Consider the following 22,387-nt stretch of genomic DNA (forward strand, 5'->3'; position numbering starts at 1 on the left):
GTGGGGCGGTCGCGCCGGCTCCGGCGGCCCGACCTGAGGTCAACCGAGGCCGGACACAGTGACGCCCGAGCACCTGCGGGCAGTCACCCGCTATGCACCCGCTATGCTCACAGTCCCGGTGCAGGCTCTTCCCCAAGCTGTCACGTAACTCCTGAGGGTAGTGGTTCCCAGCCCTGTGAGTATACGTACGCTTTTATATGTGCATTGCTGTCGGAGGGTCGCAGCTCTTCCGAGCAGATGTACGTAGTGAGCGCACAGCTACGTGCAGGGGCCGGGAGAGCTGAGTCTTTGGAACTACGGCCTGAAACCGCTTACCTCTAGTTAATTCTCCACCTCTTTTTCCCACGACCTGGGCGGTGTCTAGATCAGTTTTCAAACCGTGGTTGTGAACCAATTAGTGTGTCACAACATCAGTTTAACGGATTGTAACTAACGTATTATAAAATGAAATAGAATACAAGGTACAGCAGCAGTGTGTCTCACGTAGTAATGGCAGGAATTGTGAAATTTCTGTTGATGCAAGACATTTAGCATAAAAGGAAATGAGTGCTGTAGTTACTCTAGGGTCAAAGGTGTGATCTGAGATTGTCGCTGGCCCGTCAGCACATAGATCACCTCTGCATGTGTCAGGACATAAAATCCCTGGCGTCCATTCTTTTATGCCCCCAGTCTATCTTAAATACAACTTTATGAACTATGTAGATACTACCAAGTAGCGGCCATTCCCCAAACTATTCAAGGAAGCCCTGTAGCCTTTGAGGATACATTCAGGGTCATCCAGGATCCTTCACAATCTAGTACCGCTTCTGTGACCTCCAGCCTGCCTACCTGATTGTAAAGAATTTCTAGCAGTTCTTCCTTTTACATTCCTTTAGTATTGGCTGCCTGCTCTAGGTGCCCTCCCCCTCAAAGAATCTTCTAAAGCCAGCTCACTTACTGGATAGTAAAGCACCTTCCCTTGATTGTTACATCTACAGCACAAATATCCTACCAGGCGAAGTGGCACATGCTTGTAATCCTAACTACTTGAGGGACTGAGGCAAGAGGATCCCCAGCCTGGGTAACAGTGAGACCCTGGCTCAAAAAAAAAAAAAAAAAAAAAAAAATTAGTAACAGAAATTCCTATCTAGTCAATGAACCATCCCTCCCCACGTTGTTTGATGGCTCTCTTCTCATGGAACAAGTGATGAAAAAGTTTTTAAAAGTATAGGGGTCCAGGGTTTAGCTCAGTGCCACAGCGCCCGCCTGACAAGCACAAGGTCTTGAGTTCAATCCCAGGTACCAAAAGAAAAAAATGTTTATGTATGTATATAATATGAACCTCAGCTAGTTGCGGTGGTGCATGCCTGTAATCCTAGCTATTTGGGTAGTTGTGGTGGGAAGATAGCTCCAGACTAGCCTTTGGCAACATAGCAAGACTGTGGAACGTGGAAAAGTTGGAACCTTTTCACATTCTGGTGAGAAGGTAAAATGAAATCATTTTTGGAAAATAGTTTAATAGTTCCTCAAAAAGCTAAAGCACAAAGTTGTATGACTCACTAACCGAATTCTTAGGTATAAAGAGATTAAAATACATCCATACAGAAACTTGGCTACAAATATTTATAGCAGCATTATTTGTAGTAGTTAGAAGGTGATAACAACCCAGGCATTCTATATATAAGCAAAAAGTGATATACCACACAGTGGAATATTTTTCAGAATAAAGTACTGATATGTGCTATAACGTGGATGTATTAGGTTTCTGGGATTACTATAACAAAGTACCACAAACCGGGTGACTTAAACAATAGAAATTTACTGTTTCACATCTCTGGAGACTAGACATCTAAAGTAAAGATGTTAGTTCCTTTTGAAGGCTGTTAAGAACCTTTTCCATGGGCTGGGGATTTAGCTCAGCAGGCATAAGCACCTGCTTTGTAAGCAGGCAATTGTCAGTTCGATCCCTGGTACTGATTTTTTTTTTAAAAAAAGAATCTTTTCCATGCCCCTCTCCTATCTCCTTGTAACTTTAGGCATTTTTTTGTCTTCTAAATAGTGTCTTCCTTGTATTTCCATATTGTCTTTCCTCTATGCAAGTCTGTCTCCATGTCTAAATTTTTCTTTTCAGGGCTGGGAGTTTAGCTCAGTGGCACAAGTGCCTGCTTGGTAAGTGCAAGATTGTGAGTTCAGTCCCTGGTACCGAAATAAATAAATAATAATTTTCCCTTTTTATAAAGATACAGTTGGAATTTGGGTGTAGCTCAGTGACAGAACCCCTTCTTGCTCAGCATATGTGTGTTCCTGGGTTTAGTCTCCAGCTCTGCTAAATAAGTAAAACAAAAACTCTAAAATCTCTATGCTGTGGCCAGGAACAAAGGCAACATATATATTTTTTTATTACATCAAACTAGGTGAAAGAAACCAGCAAAAGCCAAATATTGTATGATTCCATTTCTATGAAATGTCTAGGCAGCTAGAAATAAAAAACAGATTAATGGAAACAGATTAATGGTTACTGGGATGAGAGAGGGAATTCTGGATGGGTGGAGTATATGTTTGTAAAGCTGTTTAAAATAAAGTGACAATAAACAGAGCTCCTTTTTTTTTTTTTTGGTGCCGGATATCAAACGCACAACTTCGTGTTTGCCAAGCAGGCACTTATGCCACTGAGCTAAACCCCCGGCCCCAAACAGAGCTTTTATACCCTTCAATCGGGGTTTCTTTGCTGGTTATCATTTTATATAGCATGTGGTCTAATCAAGAAAGTTAACATCTATGTGATATTATTAACTAATTTACAGGCATTATTTGGATTTTTCTAGTTGTCCAACTAATTTCTTTTTCTGATCCAGAATCAATTCTAGCATCCTACTTTGCATTTATTTTGTCAATTTAGCTTTTGCAATCTGTTTTTCTGAGTTTTTATACTTTTGATTGTAATCCAGCATACCAAGTCTGATGTCCTTCTTCTTTTTTCTCTACCCTAACTGCCCTCCTCCTTTAGACAGTCTCACTATGCAGTTCAGACTGGCCTTGAACTCACTTTGTAGCTCAGGCTGGCCTCGAATTTACAGCCATTCTCCTTCCTCTGCCTCCCAAGTGCTGAGATTATGGGAATGTGCCACCACACCCAGCCCATACAGGTCTAATTTTCCCCTTCCTTCTCTGCTTATTTATAATATAATTTTGTTTGACAGTTAAAATTTTTTTTATCCTCAGCTTTTTGTTTTCTATTTTATTTATTTAGTTCAGGTTTTTTGAGGCAAGGTCTTGCTGTGTAGTCCACACTGGCCTTGAATTCACTGTGTAGCTCAGGCTGGCTTCAAACTCAAGGCTATCATCCGGGCGTGGTGGCTCATGCCTATAATCCCAGCACTCAGGAGGCTGAGGCAGGAGGATCATTGCAAGTTTGAGACCAGCCTGGGCTACAAAGTGAACTCAAGGCCAGCCTGAACTGCATAGTGAGACCCTGTCTCAAACACACACACACACACACACACACACACATATGCACACACACAAAGCCTCAAGGCCATCGTCCTGCCTGCCTCATCCTCCTGAGTGCTGACATCACAGGTGTGCATCCAGTGCTCTGTGGATAAATCTGAAGAGTTGTGATTTCTGGGTTGTATTTCATGAACTTCTCCATTCCTTTCTTCCCTTTTGGTGAGGATGATGGGGGGGGTAGGGATGTAACTTCCATCCTGCTCTATGTCAGACACACTGAGTTCATGTTCCCCAAAGTTGAAGAATGAATTCTAAGAAAAAACAGAGATTAAGTGTAGGAAAATCTACTGGGGAATAGGAGTAGCTCCTAAGAGACAGGAAGGGTCCCAAGTGGGTTGCCCTCAACAGTAAAAATTCTCGGTCTCATTATTCACAATGTATTTGTTTGTCTGCTTATTCCTAGTATCATCAGGTCTCCAAATTCATGGGTTCTACATCCATAAATTCAACCAACTACAGAATGAAAATGTTGGAGGAAAAAACGTCTGCTGAAAATATGTAGATTATTTCTTGCCAATATTTCCAAATAATACAGAGCTGTTGACATAGCATTGACATCATATTAGATATTTGGATTTAGAGAGGATTCAGAGTGTACACAGATAGATGCTCATAGGTGACATGCAAATATGCCATCTTATAGAAGGGACTTGAGTATCCATAGATATCACAATCCCTGAGGACCTAAGGGATGGATGATGCTGTTTGTACACAGAAGTTTTATAGTTGCTAACTGTATACCTTTGTGAAAAGCAGATTACTAAGTGTAATATAGTATTGTGTATAATGTTTTGTCTTGAATCTCACAGTATGTAAACATTGAGTCAGGACCCTACCCTATAATCCCATTTAACCTTAATTACCCTTAGAAATCCTAACTCTAGATACAACCACACTAGAAATTAGGGCTTCAACAAATAAATGTTAAGGGGACATAAACATTCATTTCATAATAATGGTGAAGGACTAAATTTGTCTCCTTATAAGATCAGGAACAAGGCCTGTTTGCTCTTAATGCTATACAGCATTCAATAGTAAATTGCATGTTGTGGCCATTTCTATAGAGGAAAAAAAAATTAAAGGGGGCTGGGGACTTAGCTCAGCAGCTTAAATACCTGCCTTGCAAGCAGGCGGTCGTGAGTTCGATTCCTGGTACCGATAAAAATGAAAAAGACAAAAAAATTAAAGACAGATTGAAAAGAAATGAAGTTTTTTTTTTATTTGCTCATGGCATGATCATCTGTGTAGAAAACTGAAACTGCAAAAATACCTAGTAGCAGATTAGCATAGTTACAAATGTAAGATTAATGTACAGCATCAATTTTATTTCTTCTGTGTACTGGCAGCAAATAATTAGAACTTAGGCTAGGGCTATAGCTCAATGCTTGCCTAACATGCATGAGACTCTGGGTTCCATCCCTAACACCACAAAAGAAGGAAAAAAATCATGGCGGTTAATCATGTCAATTTGATTGGCCTGTGGGATGTCTAGGAGATTGGGAAAGCATACTCTGTGTGCTTTGGGTAGGTCAGGTGGGAGTATGACCTTGAGGACTGTGTCTGGTCCCTGACTCTCTTCCTTCTGTCTTGTTTCCCTGTCTCTCTGCTCCCTGGGTGTCTGTGGGATGAGCTGCTTTTTCCTGCCGGATGCTTCTGTCGTGGTGTTTCTATAGCCATGGCCTGAAACCTTGGAAACCATCAGCCAAAATATACCTTTTTTCCTATCAGTGTTTGTCAGGTATTTTATCCTAGCAGAAAAGCTAATGCAAGGATCATAGACTTAATTACTAAGTTAGATCAAAACAATAAAACAAAGAAAAAAACAAAAGACAAAGTTTTAGTGACCTTGGACTTGACAAGGGTATCTTAATCCAAAAAAAAAAAAAAAAAATTTGCCAATTCTAAGCGAAAACAACAAATTGGGCTTCATCAAAGTATTAAAAATGAAATGTGGAAAAAAGATGGACTGGCAGAGGGAGCTTTGAAATAGAGATGCCATGGCAGTGAGTTTTCCTTTCATTTTCTCTGTGTGCTGGGGAGCCAGCAATGGGGAAACCTGGTTGAGATTAAGGTTGGGGGGAGCCTGAGAATAGCTTGCTCTTTTTAGCCAAAAGACCCAAAAAGGAATAAGCTAGTAGTATCATAAACTCAGAAGTACTACTACAGTTGACACTGTAGAACAAAGTGGATCCCATGCTCATCAGGGAAGTTTTAGGGGACAGCCTAGACTTCCACAGCAGCAGTGTTGTTGAGAGATGGGTGATGCCAGGGAAGGCCAATGGAGCTGAGCCTGTCATCCCTACCCGGTGATGATGATGCCCTCCCATCTCGTGATCAATGCAAGCCACTGGGGAGCCAGTTATAAGGTGTTCGTGCTTCTCCCACACTGGGTGGTGGACTTGACTCTCATTTGGCAACTGTGTATGTCAGAGAAGGCCTACAAAATGGAAAATATAAATTAGACCTAAAATCTCCTAACCTAATGCACAGAATGTCCATGGTACATTGTCTGTTTGGTACCGGGGATCAAACTCATAACCTCACACGTGCCAGGCAGGCACTGTGCCACTGAGCTGCATCCCCAGCCCCCATGATACATTGAAATTCATTCCAAGACTCACTCTCTCTCAACTTGAATAACATAGGATAACCAATAGACCTCAGATCAGAAATGACACAGAGATTAGAATTATTTGACAAAGATTTTAAAGGAAGCATCATGAAAGTACTTCAGAGAACAATTGCAGACATACTTTATTTTTTTTATATTGAATTGCAGACATACTTGAAAGAAATGAAAAATTTAATAATCTCAGCCAAGAAATACAAGACGTTAAAGAAGGGCTGGATGGAAGCTGGGCATGGTGGCTCCTGCTGGTGATCCCAGCACTCTAGGAGGCCAAGACAGAAGGACTGAAAATTCAAGCATAGCCTGGGCAACTTGGCAACTTAGTGAGACCTTGTCTCAAACACAGCGCAGCATGGAGGCTCTGGAAAAAGCAGCAGAACTAGATGGAGAACCCTAAATTTGGCAAAAGACATAGACATAAACCTAAAGAAGCTGAACCAACTCCATGTGGGATAAACTTAAGTCCATTCCAAGGTACATCATGGTCCAAACTCTGAAAATTAAAGTTAGAAAAAAATCTTAACAAAGAACTAATCCTTTACTTATAAGGGAAAGCCCACCCAAGTTATAGCAGATCAGAAACCATAAAGGCCAAGATAGGTGGAATAATGTTTTTAAAGCTGAACCAATATGTTAATTTTCTGTCAGTAAAAGTATTCTTTGGGGAAAAAAAGTAGATACACTCCTGTAATCCCAGCACTTAGAATTCTAAAGCAGGAGGATGGCTGTGAGTTCAGGGCCAGCCTGGGCTACACTGAAAAAATCCTGTCTCAACAAAATAAAAAATCGGACCAGTTTTCTTTCATCTGAGAATATCTTGATTTCTACTTTATTTCTGAGTTTTATTGTTGCTAAGACAGAGTTTCACTATGTAGTTCGGGCTGGCCTGGAACTCATAAATGACAGAGGCTAAAAGGACTTAAAGGATGGTAAAGTGTTTATGCTTCACTCAAATTGGTGCAAGGTCACTTCCAGTGGACTGTGACATTATGTATATATAGTGTGACACCTAGAGCAACCACTAAAACTATATAGGAGCTGTAGAAACATTCAAAAGCATAACCACATATGCATAAATCCATCAAATAGGAAAAAAGGGCATGAGCAAGTCAGAGGAAAGTCAGAAAAAGGAAACAAACTGGGTAATGTGGCATGCAATCATAATCCCACCACTTGGGAGGCTAAACCAGGTGATCTCAAGATCAAAGACAGGCTGAACAGTTCAGCAAGTTCAAGGCTCTCTGGGCTACATAGTTTCTGTCTCTAAAAAGGGCTCAGAACTCTTTTGATTCAATCTCTAGTACTGTACTGAAGAAAAAGAAAATATTACCAGGAACAAAGAGGGGCATTACATCTTGATGAAAGGATTAGTCTATCAGTAAGGCATAGAAATTCTAAATATGTATGCACCAAATAACAAAGATACATGAATCAAAAATTGATAGACCCTAGCGCAGAAGTAGATACATCCATAATTGTAGTTGGGAGAGTTCAACTGCCTCTGAAAATCAACAAAGGTGTGGGAGATCCCAACACCAAGATGACCACACAAATACATGCATACACAGACTTACCTGTAAGGCTTCAGCTAGCCATAGTGAAACAGTGATTCGATAAGCACCAATGGCAGTTTGCCAAAATGGATCATTTACCAAGAGAGAGTCATAAGATAAACAGCTTTAAAATTATTGAAGTCATATTGTAGGTGACTGCTAACTGCAATGGAGTCAAACTAGAAATCAACAGGAAAATCTCCCAAATATGTTGAAGCAAAATAACTGTTTGTTAAATGATCTATGGGCAAAAGAGAAAGTCTCTGGGGGAAATAAAAAGAATTAAATGGAAATCGAAGTACAACATAACTAAATTCATGGGATATAGCTAAAGTCATGTTGAAGGAAAATTTTATAGCCTTAAGTGCTCATATCAGACAAGAGGAAAAGTCTCAAGAGTTCTCACCTTAAGATGCTAAAAAAAAAGCAAGCTGGGCATGGTAGCACACATCAAGTAATCCCAGCACTTGGGTGGCTGAGGCAGGAGGATGGCCGTGCTTTCAAAGCCGGCTTGTGCTACACAGTGAGTTCAAGGCCAGCCTGCACTACGTAGCAAGACCTGGTCTCAAAAAAAAAAGCAGAACTCAATAAAATACTAGAGAAAACCTAATGAAACATAAAACTAGTCCTTTGAAAGGATTCATAATAGCATTAATACTGACGATACAAATTATAAATATTAGAAATGAAATGGGATATCACTATAGATCTGTAGATATCAGAAGGTATATATTCTTGACAAGCAAAAAAGACTAATTCTTCAAAATTCACCCATAAAAAATAGATCATCAGAAAAATCCTATAACTTTTTTTTTTTTTTTTTTCTGGCACTAGGCATTGAACTTCCGGCCTTCACACAGAGCTACATGCCCAGGCCTTTCTTACTTTTTATCTTGAGATAGATTCGCACTAAGATGCTGAGTTGCTCAGAGTTGGTTTCAAATTTGTGATCTTCAGGGGCTGGGGGTTTAGCTCAGTGGCATAAGCACCTGCCTTACAATCAGGCGTTTGTGAGTTCAATCCCCGGTACCGATAAAAATGAAAAAGACAAAAAAAAAAAAAAAATTTGTGATCTTCCTGCCATGGCCTTCCAGAGTGCTGGGTTTACAGGCATGAGCCACCACATCCAGCCAGACTACTGTACTTTTTTTCTTTTTTTTTGGCGTGGAGAAAGAGGGCAATTGAGACAGGGTCTTGCTGTGTAGCTCAGGCTGATTCTAATGTAGCCCGTGCTGGCTTTGAACTCACAGCAATCCTCTTGCTTCAGCCTCCCCAGGACTGATGTTAGAGGTGTGTGCCATGATGCTCAGCTTCGTGTAACTCTGAAAAACAGCCCAGATGTTTGCAGTGGAAAAGTCTACCTTATATTTAAACAAAAAACCTGCACAAATCTTCCAAGTAATATAAGAAAGTTCCCAACTCGTTTTGAAAGAGGAGGTGTGTAGAAACTTATTTCACTGTTAATGGAAATTAAAACTGAGGCAACAACACAGAAACTACCCCATACTGTGGATTGAACCCCCGATCTTCACACTAGGCCACATCCCCAGACCTCTTTTGTCGTGAATCAAACGCACAGCCTTGTGCTTGCCAGGCAGATTCTGTGCCACTGAGCTGTATCCTTGGCCCCAGTTGTTATTTTGAGGTAGGGTCTCATTAAGCCACCAAGCTATCCTAGCTGTCCTCCAACTGCCTCCGTCTGCCTGAGTGCTAGCATTCCAGGTGTATGGCACCATGCCAGGCTAGCAAAAAGCTGTAATAGGGAAAGAAGAGAAAGTGGAGAAGGGACTGAAACTTGAGGGGGAGAAAAAGTGAAGGAGGCAAGTGTGGTGGAGAAAATCGGGCTGGTCTGTTAGCAAGGGAAGGGAGCCTTATAGAACTGCTGGGGCAAGCTATGGGCTGGTAACTTTCCACTGGGTCACGAGTGTGGCATTCTTTTGAGAGTTTTCCTCATGTTTGAGGGGATTTCCTCCTAGTATAAAATGTGGATCAGCGGCTATTCTTGTCCTCAGAGACATCATTCCCCACCCCCTTGGTCCTTGTATGAAGATTAGGGAAATCAGGCGTGGTGGCTCACACCTTAATCCCAGCACTCAGGAGGCAGAGGCAGGAGGATCATTGCGAGTTTGAGACCAGCCTGGGCTACAAAGTGAGCTCAAGGCCAGCCTGAACTGCTTAGAGAGACCCTGTCTCAAAAAGACAAAAAAAAAAAAAAAAAAAACAAGATTAGGGAATGCAAGGAGGGCACCTTCTATCCATTATCAGCAAGGGAGGGTATGGAAGATGTTAGGCCTCCACATTCAGTGGATAACAAGGTCACGGATTAAGGCCTAAGAATCTCCTTACCCTCTTCTTCCCACGGAGATTTCTGTCCTATTTCATGAGGCTATGTTATTAACTTGATAGTAAAACCACAAAAGACCACCTTCCCCCAAAGAAGGCTACAATAAATGTCTCATGAATACAGATGCAGATGTTGTTAGTAAGACATTAGAAAGTGGATTTCAGGGGCTGGGGATTTAGCTCAGCAGCATAAACACCTGCCTTGCAAGCAGGCAGTCGTGAGTTCGATCCCTGGTACCGATAGAAAGTGGATTTCAAGAACATACAAAAAGAATTACAGGGGCCAATCTTGGCACACGCCTGTAATCCTAGCATTCAGGAGGCTGAGGCAGGAGTATCTGTGAGCTCAAGGCCAGCCTTGAACCAGACTGCACAGTGAATCTCTGTCTCAAAGAGACAAAAAAAAAAAAAAAAAAAAAAAATTATGGTGGGAAAGTTAGAGGACAGGAATCTGTCTTCACATCTAAACAACAGTAGTGCTGGCAGAATCTGTCAGATATGACAACTATTTTGGAGCTGTGAAAACTTGGAGTTCTTAGAAGGCTTAGATGAGAACTCAGTTAACTGTGAATTTTAGCTTTTCATGCATCATTAACTGCCCTTTCTTACTCCCAGTCCTGTGACGGGCAGTTGTCCTGCATACCAGGACCTTGCAAGAGCAAGGCTGGGAAGCCTGTCCTCCACAGGGAATGGTGTCGAACACCTGTCATCCCAGCACTTGGGAGGCTGAGGCAGGATTGCCTTGAGTTTGAGGCCAGCCCGGGCCACATTTTTTTTTTTTTAAGCAGTAATGAAACGCAGGACCTGGCACTTGCTAGGCAGACACTGTGCTACTGAGCTATATCCCCAGTCCCCTGGTCTACACCTTGAATTCAAAGCTAGCCCAAACTACATAGTAAGACCCTGTCAAAAAAAAAAAAAAAAAAGAATCTAGAGAAAATTAAGGGCAGGGGGTTTAGCTCAATGGCATAAGCACCTGCCTGGCAGGGGTGAGGTCATGAGTTCAATCCCCAGTACCAAAATTAAAAAAAAAAAAAAAAGAAAATTAAGAAATGTGTGTATAGAATGGCAGTATTTATGGAAAACCTTGTAAGAAATCAAAAATAATTGCAGAGCTGTAAAGCACAATAACAAATGAAAAATTCACCAGCAGGTTCAAAGGCAGATTTGAGCAAAAAAAAAAAAAAAAAGAAAGAATTAGTAAACTTGAGGGTAGCACAATGGAAATTACCTAATTTGAGGAACAAGAAATTTGAAGGTATGAAGTGTTAGGCAGGGAAAGGGGGCGCCAGAGAGGTCCTTCGCAGAACTAAAGCCTGGAGCTCCCATCTGATGGAAGACATGAAGATAGCGGTTCGAAAATGCAGCGAACTCCAAGACAGAAGAACTCGAACTAAAAAAGGGAAATTAAAATCTGATTTGTAATAATGTAGTTGATTTACACTACTCAAACAGCAGTCCATTCTTTCTTTTATACTTACTGAGATAAAATTTTAAGACAGTGGTTACGTCAGTGGTGTAAACTTTGCTTGTTCGTGATCATGGGAATTGACCCCCATGTGCTAGGAAGCTACCACCAAGCAGCCCCTGCCTGTTTTTTGGACTTTTTTTCAGGTACGGGGGATTGAACTCATGATCACCTGCTTGCAAGGCAGGTGCTTATGCCGCTGAGCTAAACCCCCAGCCCCTTAGCCCCTGCCCTTTTGAGATGGACTCCCTCGAGTTACTCAGGCTGGCCTCAGACTTGCAATCCTCCTTCCTCAGCCTCCTGAGTAGCCGGGGTGATAGGTGTGCACCACCATAGCCGGCAGCCATTTATAGTTTTTAAAATCTCCCTGTGTAGGTAGGTGCATATAGGTTATAATTTTGGTCAATATGATACATTACTATTTGTCCCTCTTACTACTTTCCACCTTCAGTAAGATACTACCTTTGCTGTTAGCATTTGCCTGGTTTATATTTTCCTATCCCTTTATTTTCAGCTTCTGTGTCAGTTCTTTCGATCTGTGTCTGAATAAATTACATTACATATGTATACTACATTCTGTTTATTTATTTGTCCATCAGTTAACATGTAGGGTGTTTCCTTACCCAGGGAGGCACTGGGACTCAACCTCACGACCTCACGCTTGCCAGGCAGGCACTGTACCCCTGAGCTATGTCCTCAGCCCCCCAGGTTCATTTAGAAAGGCTCATGCATTGTGTTAGTCTATGGGCACTGTCATAACAAAACACAGCATGCTGGGTGGCATAAACAGCAGAAATTTATCTTCTCACAGTTCTGGAGGGTGGAAGTCCACGATCAAGGTGCTGTCAGGTCTTATTTCTGCTGTGGCCTCTCTCCCCAGCTTTCAGACAGTTCTCCCTGAGCCCTCGCAGGACCTCTTCTCTGTGTAAGCGCAGGGGAAGAACTCGAAAGGACCTAGCGCAGTAGTCTCTCTCCTCGCCCCTCTCTTCTCTCCTATCTCTTCCTCTTCTAATATAGGACACCAGTCTTAACCAGACCAGGGCTCTGCTCTTACGATCTTCTTTAACCCCCATTACCTCTGTCTCCAAATGCAGTCATGTTAGGAGTGAGCGTTTTAGCATAGAAAGTATGCCTGAGTCATTTCTGTTCTTGTTACAAATCTGTCGGGGTTTTCATTTCTTCGTGATTCAGTTAGGGTTTTTGTTTTCTAGAAATTCGGTCATTCATTTAGGCCATGTAATTTGTTAGTGCTTAGCTACTAATAGTATTCTTACAATTTTTTCAATTCCATATATATTGAAATTTTTATGAACTGTTCCTAAATTAATTTTTTTTTGTGTGTGTGGTGGTGGTGGTACTGGAGAATGAGCCAAGATCTTTTTATTTTCTTTCTTTCTTTCCTTTTTTTTGGTGGTACTAGGGATTGAACTCATGACCTTCCATTTGCCAGGCAGGTGCTTAGGCCACTGAGCTAAATCCCCAGCCCTTTTTTCTTTTAATTTTGAAACAAGGTCTTACTGAGTTGCCCAGGCTGGCCTCAAATTTGCCATCCTCTGCCCCAGCTTCCCAAGTCACTGAGATTGTAGGGATGTCCTATCATGCCTAGTTTAAGTTAAATGTTTGAAAAATTGACAAAAATTGTACATATGTATTTTATATACTAGGAGCTATATATGTAGCGTGGACAAGCTTGACAAGTGATTAAGTATTGTCTCATTTTTTTGTGTGGTGAGAACATTTAAACCTTAGCAATTTTCAAAATACAGAGGTTCTTAACTATTGTTACTATGTTGTGGTAGATCTGATCAATTTACCCTTCCTTGCTAACTGAAACTTTGTATCTTTTGATGAACCTCTCCCTAGCTTCTCCCAGCACTCAGCCCTGGTAACTATTTCTTTTATACTGTTTCTTCATCTTCTTTTTTCTCTTCCTTTTACTCCTCTTCTAAATCTTCTTTCTCTTCCTCCTTTTCTTCTTCCTCTTCCCCTTTTTCATCTTCTTTCAACCATCTTTAAGGCCAGGAATATATTTCAGTGGTATAGTACCTGCCTGGCGTGCCTTGTGCACCCCATGTTTATTTTATTGGCATATTTCAGATGTATACAGTGATAACATTCATCATAGATCCTTTATACTTTGGAGTTCAACTTTTTTAGACTCCACATAAGAGAAATCATGCAGTATTTATTTGTCTCTTTGTGCTTGGCTTATTTCACTTCATATAATGCCTTCCAGGTTCATTCATATTCCAGCGAATGATAGGACTCCCCACCACCATTTAAGAGGTGAATAGTATTCCTCTGTGCCTGATTACTGCATTTTCATCCATTCATGGACAATTATTGTGAATACTGCTGAAATACATATAAGAGCATAGATAGCTCTTCAACATTCTGAATTCAATTTCTGTGTTAATCTTCAGCTTTTTTGCTCCTTTGTTTAGTTTGCAGTGCTGGGCATCAAACCGAGGGCCTCGTGCATGTTAAGCTAAGTCAGTGCTCAACCACTGAACCAGATGAGCCCTCATCCCTGTTTCCTTTCTGTCTGTACATGGAATGGAATCGCTGGAGCATATGGTAGCTCTTTTTGGAACTTCTATATTGTTTCCAGCAATAGCTTACTTGTTTTTATTCCTAGTAATAGTAGAGAAGGACTTCCTTTTCTCCACATCCTTGTCAGTATGTGTGTTACTAGGGTCTCTAGGGTGGTGTAAACCCAGGGTTTCACAAATGCTGGAAAAGAGCTACCACTGAGCTACATCCCCATCCCTTTTGAAATTTCACTATGAGAAAGCGTCTCCCTGAGTTCCCGGGGCTGGCCTCTCCGATATGCTTATCCTGCCTCAGCCTCCAATAGCTGAGATTACAGGCATGAAACAGCATGCCTGGTGCTCCATTGTGTTCTTCATTTTTATCTAATCTTTATCATTTGCTAGCTCTGGGTTTAGTTTATTCTTCAGTCTCTTTTTCCTTACAGCATAGAGTTAGGGCACTGATTTGAGAGCTTCCTTTTTTTAGTATAGGCAATCAAATATAAAATTTTCTCTTAGCACTGATTTTTCTGCCTTCCAGAAAGTTTAGTGTGTGGTATTTTTATTTTTCAAGATATTTAAAAAATTGTTCCAGGTTCCCTTTTCATTTGTTTGTTTTTTGTTTTGTTTTTCAGTCCTGGGTTCATGCGAGGGCAGCACTCTACCACTGAGCTGCATCCCCAGCCTTTATTTTGCAACAGCCCCTCGCTAATTTGCCCAGGCTGAATTTTGTACCTCTGGCCTCAAGTACCTGGGACTGCAGGAGCTAACATTTGTAAAGGGTGTAGACCACCAGACCTGATGAGCTGCCTTGTTTTGATGCATAGTTTCATTCCATTGTGATCAAAATAATTTATTATAAAATTATTGGCCATTTTTGGATTTGGTCTTTAAATTTGGGGGGCCTGATTTTTTTCAAAGGACTTTAGATAAAAGTCCTTTGTCTAAGGGAGAATTAGCAAAAATCTTTTCCCAAGTTTTGGGTTTTTCTTTTCACTCTTGGTGTTTTTTTTCCACGTGCAAGAACTTTTTAATAAGATGAGACCCCAGTTGTTCCTTGACATTATTCCCATGCAGTTTTGTTTTTGTTCATAAATTCTCTGCCTATCCCTATATCTTTGAGATTTCTATCTACTTTGTCTTCCAGTAAATTTAGTGTTTCTGTCTTAATATTTAGATCTTTGATCCATTTTGACTTTAGTTAAGTGCATGGTGATAAAAAATGGGCATCTCTCCAGCACTGGGGAGGCTGAAGCAGGTGGATTGTTGGGAGTTTGAGACCAGCTTAGGCTGCAAAGTGAGCTCAAGGCCAGCCTGACCCTGTCTCAAAAAGACAAAGGAAAGAAAAAAGGCATCTGAGATGAATACACAATTCTCAGGTGAAGAAATACAAATGGCAAATAAATGTATGAAAAAATGTTCAACATCACTGGTCAATCAAGAAATACAAATACAAGAACTACATAGAGATATCATCTCACTCCAGAAAGAATGGCTAACATCAAAAAATTAACCAGTAACAAATGCCAGCAGTGCTGTGGGGAAAAGGAACCCTTCTCACTGTTGGTGGGAGTATAGACTGGTATAACCTGGTGGAAATCAGTATAGAGATTCCTCAAAAAAATAGAATTAGAGGTTCTGTTCAACCCATCTATTCCCCTTCTGGGTATTTTCCCAGAAGAATTGAAAACATCATACCACAGGTATATATGTGTATCCATGTTCATAGCAGCACATTTTGTAATAGCTAAATCTTGGAAACAACCAAATGCCCAACTGAGGAATGGATTAAAAAGATGTGCTGTTTCTATACAATGGAGTAATACTCAGCCATAAAGAAGGATAAACTTGAGGATTTTTAGGTAAATGGATGCAACTGGAAACCATATTCATAATCATACTCATAAATCAGACATGCATGTGTAAACAACATATTGTCTTGCTAGTGTAAAAAACTGAAAGAGTAAGTAAGATCCAAAAGTTACAATAGATACAGTAAAAGGGAAAGAAACTACTCAAATGGAAATTTTATTGTTTGATTAATCTTGAATGCCTGTATATGGTAGCCTGAGCAATTATTTTGAGGATAACAATATGCAATGTAACAACCATTGTTAAATTTCTGTCATCTTGTTTTGAAATCCTATATGGCTATTTTTTTATTGTTGTCATCATTTTTTTATTTTAAAAAGGATAAAGCCAAGGAACATAAAGCAGAATAAAGTCAATCAAAACAAACCAGTATTTATGATACAAGACTTCAAAACCATATGAAATCAGCAACAGTTACTATAATGCTCTTTGTTGTCTTCAAACTACCTTCGGACATAGTAAAGATTGAACAGAACAGAATAGAATAGAAACAGTAAAAATAAAACAATGAATACAGTAAAGGACTTCAAAACAAGCCAATAGTAAATCCAAAATGGCTACCATATTATGTTTTGTTATCTTTTAAATATCTGCTCATGCATCAGATTTAATATAATCAAACAAAACAAAGAGAATAAAACCTAATCCAAGAAAACAATGAAAATGGTATGATTTCCAGGCGGGGGTCACCTCCTAGTGAGGCCTGGTTCTCTCCCTCCCTTGTTAGTTGTTGTCATTTTGCTTTTGTTGTTGTTTTTTTTTAATTGTTTGCTTCTTGATTTTTCTGGTTTTTTTTTTTAATTTAAAATAAAAAGTGGCTAGGAATTGTCTCTCCTGAGACTGTTTGCTTAAAATAAAATAATTTACCATATATGCACTAAGAAAAAATACAATTTTTTTCTTTTTCTTTTTTTTCTGATACCAGGGTTCAAACTCACAACCTGGCACTTGCCAGGCAGGTGCTTATGCCACTGAGCTAAATCCCCAGCCTACAGTAGGAAAGAATATAAACTCTGTTGTTGTTTACTAGAGGATCTTACTAAATTATCTAGGCTGGCCTTGAACTTTTGATCCTTCTGTCTCAGCCTCATTAGTGGTTAGGATTAGAGGCATGTGCTACTGTATCTAGCTACTTTTTGTATTTTTGGGAAGAATGAGAAGCAGAAATCAAACTCAGGACCTTGTGCTTGCCAGGCAGGCCCTGTGCTGCTGAGCTGTATCCCTGGCCCCTGTAATTTTTACAGCTATTTTTTTTTTTTTAAGACAGAATCTCGATACTTAATTCAGGCTGGCCCTGAACTCACTATGTAGCACAGGCTGGCCTCAAACTCATGGTGATTCTCCTGCCTCAGCCTCCCAACTACTGGGATTACAGGTGTGTCCCACCACACATACACCACAAAAGAAAAAATGTATGTTTGCCTATGTATTTATTATTACTGGAGATCTTTACATCACATGCCTACAAGTATCCTTTTTTCCACCTGCAGGGCATGTAGTGTGCAGACAAGGTCTGCTCTGCTCTGCTGTCTTCAGTTCAAGGAGGCAAAGGAGGGAAAAGGGAGCTAAGTTGCTTCCTGCTCACGGTCGTGCCTGCCACCACTCTGTTGAAGAGACGATATGGCAAAGAAAAATGCCACAAGACTTTCCTGCCCTTTTCTGGGTTTGTTTTTCGTTATGTTTTCTTTTGGATTTGAGACTAAGATATTGGGCCGTGATATAGCTCAGCAGCATAAGCACTTTCTTGGCAAGTACACGGTCCTGAGTTCAATCCTTGGTACCAAAAAAAAAAAAAAAAAAAAAAAAAAAGAAAAGAAAAGAAAAAGAGACTAAGGTATCACTATGTGGCCCAGGCCTCGAATTTCTCACCATCTATCTGCCTCAGCCTCCTGAGTGCTGGGATTATAGGTGTGTACCACCATGCCCAGATTTCCTACTTTTTTAAGGATTATTTTGTTTGTTGCTTGGTTATTTCTTAGTGTTTCTTGGGAGAATTCATATTGGCATTGATTTAGTAAAATGTATAGAGAACATATCATTCAGGGTTGATGATTGTCTTACAAAGTGTGCCTGTTATTTGTGTATGTGTATATACGTGTGTTATGTAAATGTGTCTGTATATGTACACATGCGTATTTGTTGTATGTATACAGATTATGTATCTGAGAAGCCTTAAAATCCTGAGATCCTACTGACCTAGAAATTCAATCCCTTGAAATGTGACTTGATTACAGGTGTGGTGACACACACCTTTAATCCCAGCCCGTGGGAGACTGAGACAGGAGGATCACTGCAAATTCAAGGACAGCCTACAGAGTGAGATCTCATCATAAAAAATGAAAGAAAGAAATGTAGTTTAAGGAAAATAATCATGTCTGTACACAGTGCATTGTTGGCTATCAGGATGTGTACTGCCACCGTTCTTACGGTCATGAAATACTGGCAGCAGTATTTATGTTATGGGGTTGGTAAAACACATGATGATTACCCACACAGTGGAATGCTAAAATTCATGTTACAGAAGGAAATTTAATTTCTTTTTTTTTTTTCCAACTGGGGATCAAACTCACGAACTCATGCTTGCCCGGCAGGCACTTATGGTGCTGAGCTAAATCCCCTGCGAAAATTTACTTTCTGTGAAGTTGTATTAATATTTTTGTGGATTGATTGATACAGGGTCTCACTATGCAGTTCAGGCTGACCTTGAGCTCACTTTGTAGGCCAGGCTGGTCTCTAATTTGCAAGGATCCTCCTGTCTCAGCCTCCCCAGAGTGCTGAATTATAGGTGTGTACTACCACGCCCAGCTCCAAAAATTTTATTAACAAGTCATCTAACCTCTTCCAGTGGCAGTTATTGCTGCCTTGAATGAAGCCATTTAGGATGGCTCACGTCCTGAAGTCTCCCTCAGCCTGGTCCTCCTGAATTCTGCTCCCACTGACAGAGCCGCAATTGTCCTTGCCATTGGGGCTGCAGCTGTGAGCGTGTGAAGCCTGCAAGGAGACTGAGAAACACTGCGTGGATTCTCCCAGGAAGCAGAGAGCCCTTGGACCAGGCAAGGTAGTTATCCTTTCCAAATAGTAACTCATTTAATCCCTGAAGAGAGGAAGGGGTTACTTTTCTTTATTGTGCTTTTTTTTTTTTTTCTGGTACCGGGGATCAAACTCATGATCTGGAGCTTGCTAGGCCTATGCTGCTGAGCTAAATCCTCAGCTCCTATTTTTCTTTAAATTTTAAAAAAGTAGTATTTTTTGAAATACATAAGAATGACATGTTTGGGGAAATTGCTACATATATATCAATTTTTTTTTTTTGGTCTTTTTGAGACAGGGTCTCTCTATGCAGTTCAGGCTGGCCCTGAGCTCACTTTGTAGCCTAGGCTGGTCTCGAACTTGGCAACGATCCTCTTGCCTCATATATATCAAATTTTTCCTTCTCCCTCCTCTCCCCTTCCCCCGCCCCTTTCTTTTTCCTCAGCTCTAACAAGTCTATCTCCCTTTTTTACTCTTTAAAATTTCTCCTTTTTTACTCTTTAAATTTTGGATTTCTCATATAAGAGAAGCCATGCCATAATTAAGCTTCTGCTTCTGGCTTATTTCAGTTGAAATTAGAGTCCCAGGTACCCATTTTCCTACAAGTGAGAACTTATCCATCTTGATGGCCGCTATCTAAATATACCACGTGTTCTTTATCTGTGCATCTGTGGTTGGGCATTTCGGCTGCTTCTATACTTCAGCTTTGTGAACTGTGCTGCTATAAACATGAGCATGCACACTATCTCCATAGTGTGAGCCCAGTTTTCCCATGTCTTGCTTAGGCTCTTGGAACTGGGCAAATGGCAAAGCCTAGATTTCAACACAGGTGTTCTGGCTCCAGGACTAAGCTTTAAATCCCTGCTTTAAAATGATTCTTAGCCTAATGTGGTGGCACAGGCCTGGAATCTCAGCAAGAGGATCACGGTGAGTTCGAGGCCACTCAGGACTACATAGTGCGTTCAAAGCCAGCCTGAGCTACATGGTGAGACCCTGTCTCCCCCCACCCCCGTAACAGTAGTTAATACAATGTTATCAACAGTTTAGAGCTTTTTATTAAGCATTTTTCATTTATAAGAGATTGTTTCTGGAAAGTCATTTTGCAGAGGCAGTAACTGCAGGGCAGTTGTACCACAACTCATGGGTAATGTTATGAAACCCCACTGCAGGAGGTCAGGCTCATTATAGTTGCTTAACAGTTCATTATGAAGAAGCGTGTTCCTTCGCGCGCCACAAAGTGATTTTACACGTCGCGGGGAGCCGGAGAGCTGGAAGTGGGGAAGTTACTGTGTCTGTAATGTGACAGCAGCGCCTCGTCTTCGGAGCTAGGGAAGGGGCTTTTCGTCCGGAGATTAAACTCGAAACCGCGCACTTGCCGGGGTGCCGGAGCGGGTTCGCGGCCCGGGCGGCCCTCGGGTGGGTCCCGCGCCCGGGCCCGACGCGGCCGCCGCCCACCCCTCCCGAGCCCAGCCCGGAGTGCGCGGGCGGGGGCGCACGAGGCCCCTCCCCGCGCTGAGCGGCGGCCGCGCGAGCAGCGGAGGAGGCGGGAGCGCCGAGGCCGCCGCGCTCATGGCGTCGCCCGGGTGAGTCCGCGCTCGCTCAAGCAGCTGCGCCTTTGCGCGGGGGGCGCCGGCCAAGTGGCCGGCCAGGCGGAGCGGGCCGAGCGGTTCCTGCCGGGTCCGCGCCCTGCCCCGGCTGGGACGCGGCCCGGACCCCCGGCCGTCGCACCCCGCCGGCTCAGCCGCGCCCGCGGCCTCCCGCCGACCTTGGGCGGACGGGGCCGGGCCGGGGTCGCCGCGCCGGCGCAGGGGGGAGTGCCGGAGCTGGGCCGCCCGCGCGAGGGTGAGGTGACGCCCGGGGACGGGGGTCGGGGGTCCGCGGGCGGGACTGGGGCCAGGCTATGGGGAGTCGGAGGCGGCTCTCGCGCAGGCCTGGGAGAGGCTAACCGGCCCTGGCGACTGCGCGTCTGGCGGCGTAACTTGCGGTGGAAGTTGATGCCGGGTTCCGCCGCCGTTAGGACTCCCCCCAGGGTGCCTCAAAGCGGCCGGCCGGGTCGGCCAGCGCGACCCTGCCCACTGCTGGAAAGCCGGCCCCGGGTTTCATCTGCCCGGCCGGTGCCCAGGAACGTTAGCTTAGGGTGGCAGCGTTGATTACCATGGTACCTTCTTTCTACTTTTTTTGGTTTACAGTGTTTTTTCTTTTAGCAAAAGATGGTGACAAACATAGTTTGTAGTTTCTTTTTCTCGGTTAAATAAAACCTCAAGAATTCATTATTACCTTTTGGCTTAGTCTTACTAACCGTGAAATCTGAGGATAACAGTTAATCCAACCTCTTCGTTTTGCAGAGGCAGAAAACTAGTCCCAAGGTCATTGCCTTCGACATTTACGTGGTTGGTCGCTGTCGTTCAGAGGGTCTCAGAGCCCCGGGAATGAGCGCAGTCCAGCCTGTGGGTCTTCAGAGCGCCCAGAGGGATCTGCAGGAGCAGGAGCCAGAATGCCAATGCCAGGGGAGACAGGGAGCCGCGGGAGGTTGTGCTCTTACAAGCAGGGCCTGAGCCCTGCTGGGAAGTGGCTTGGCCCCTCGAGTGGCCTGAGTGAAGGGAGCTGAATTTGAACCCAATTCTGCAGACCATGGGCAGGTCATGAGCAGTGGGTGTCCTTTGACTTTGTCGGCCTGGGGAGCAGCCGTCCTTTCTGGATCAGGCCTTTTCACGGCCAGCCTAGTATCCAACCCGTTGATCTTATAAATAGATTAAGCAGTGACCCATCCCTCGAAGTGCCAGGCTCATTGACTCAGGGGTTCAAGGTCCCCTGCTCTGCATGCCTGCTCTTTTGGTCAGAAGAGTATAAGGCGGGGCCTCCTGGAGGCAGCAAGGAGTGACCCAGCCTGTGGAGGGAGGGCTGTCATAAGCAGTTCAGGCACATCATGGTATGATGGCACATGCTTGTAAGCCCCAGCACTGTGAAAGGCTGAGGCAGGAAGATCACAAATTAAAGTCCAACCTAGGCTATTCAGGGACTTAGTGAGACCCAGTTCCAAAATTTTAAAAATGGGCTGTTCTTTGTAGCTCGGTGCAAAGGCCCTGGCTTCAGTCCCCAGAACCACCAAACGGAAAACACACACACAACACTCCTGTTGTATTTTGTGCCTGAGCAGCCTCTTCTGGACATGGATTAGAGGAGGACTTGAGCAACCTCTTGTGGACATGGGTTAGAGGAGGACTTAATGGTGGGCTGGTAATTCTGTAAGTGGGGCCTAAACAGCGTCTCTGTGGTAGGTGGTATTTGCTCTGTGTGGTTTGATCCATTTGTGTGTGGTAATTTGTAGTTTTCTGAGGGTAGCCATTGCAAAGGCCAGGGCAGGGAGGAGGTAAGGACAGATCAGTACTAGGACAGATCACTACTCACAGCCTACCACTTGCTAAAGGGCATTTCCAGTCAGTACCATTGCACGAGCTCTGGGAGCTCCAAG

General features: G+C 42.7%; 1 protein-coding gene across 11 annotated transcripts in view; it reads left to right on the forward strand.

Moving 5' to 3' along the window:
* Positions 1-22,387, forward strand: part of Urgcp (upregulator of cell proliferation) — a 46,444-nt gene continuing 24,057 nt past the window's right edge. For 2 of the 11 annotated variants that reach the window (XM_063234433.1, XM_063234436.1), the window contains exons 1-2: positions 1-175; positions 18,828-18,943. Coding sequence is in view for 1 of the 11 variants with exons in the window: in XM_063234429.1 (XP_063090499.1) it covers positions 20,485-20,498 (14 nt within the window). In the remaining 10 variants the exon portion in view is untranslated. Of the gene's footprint in view, positions 176-2,110; positions 2,149-17,375; positions 17,549-18,730; positions 18,944-20,370; positions 20,499-20,716; positions 20,758-22,387 lie in introns of those variants that run through there. The other 9 variants (XM_063234430.1, XM_063234432.1, XM_063234431.1 and 6 more) reach the window with 8 other exon arrangements.

This window comes from Cavia porcellus, unplaced genomic scaffold, assembly GCF_034190915.1.
Source record: "Cavia porcellus strain 051 isolate PalLab524CR breed Dunkin Hartley unplaced genomic scaffold, mCavPor4.1 scaffold_23, whole genome shotgun sequence".
Lineage (NCBI taxonomy): Eukaryota > Metazoa > Chordata > Mammalia > Rodentia > Caviidae > Cavia > Cavia porcellus.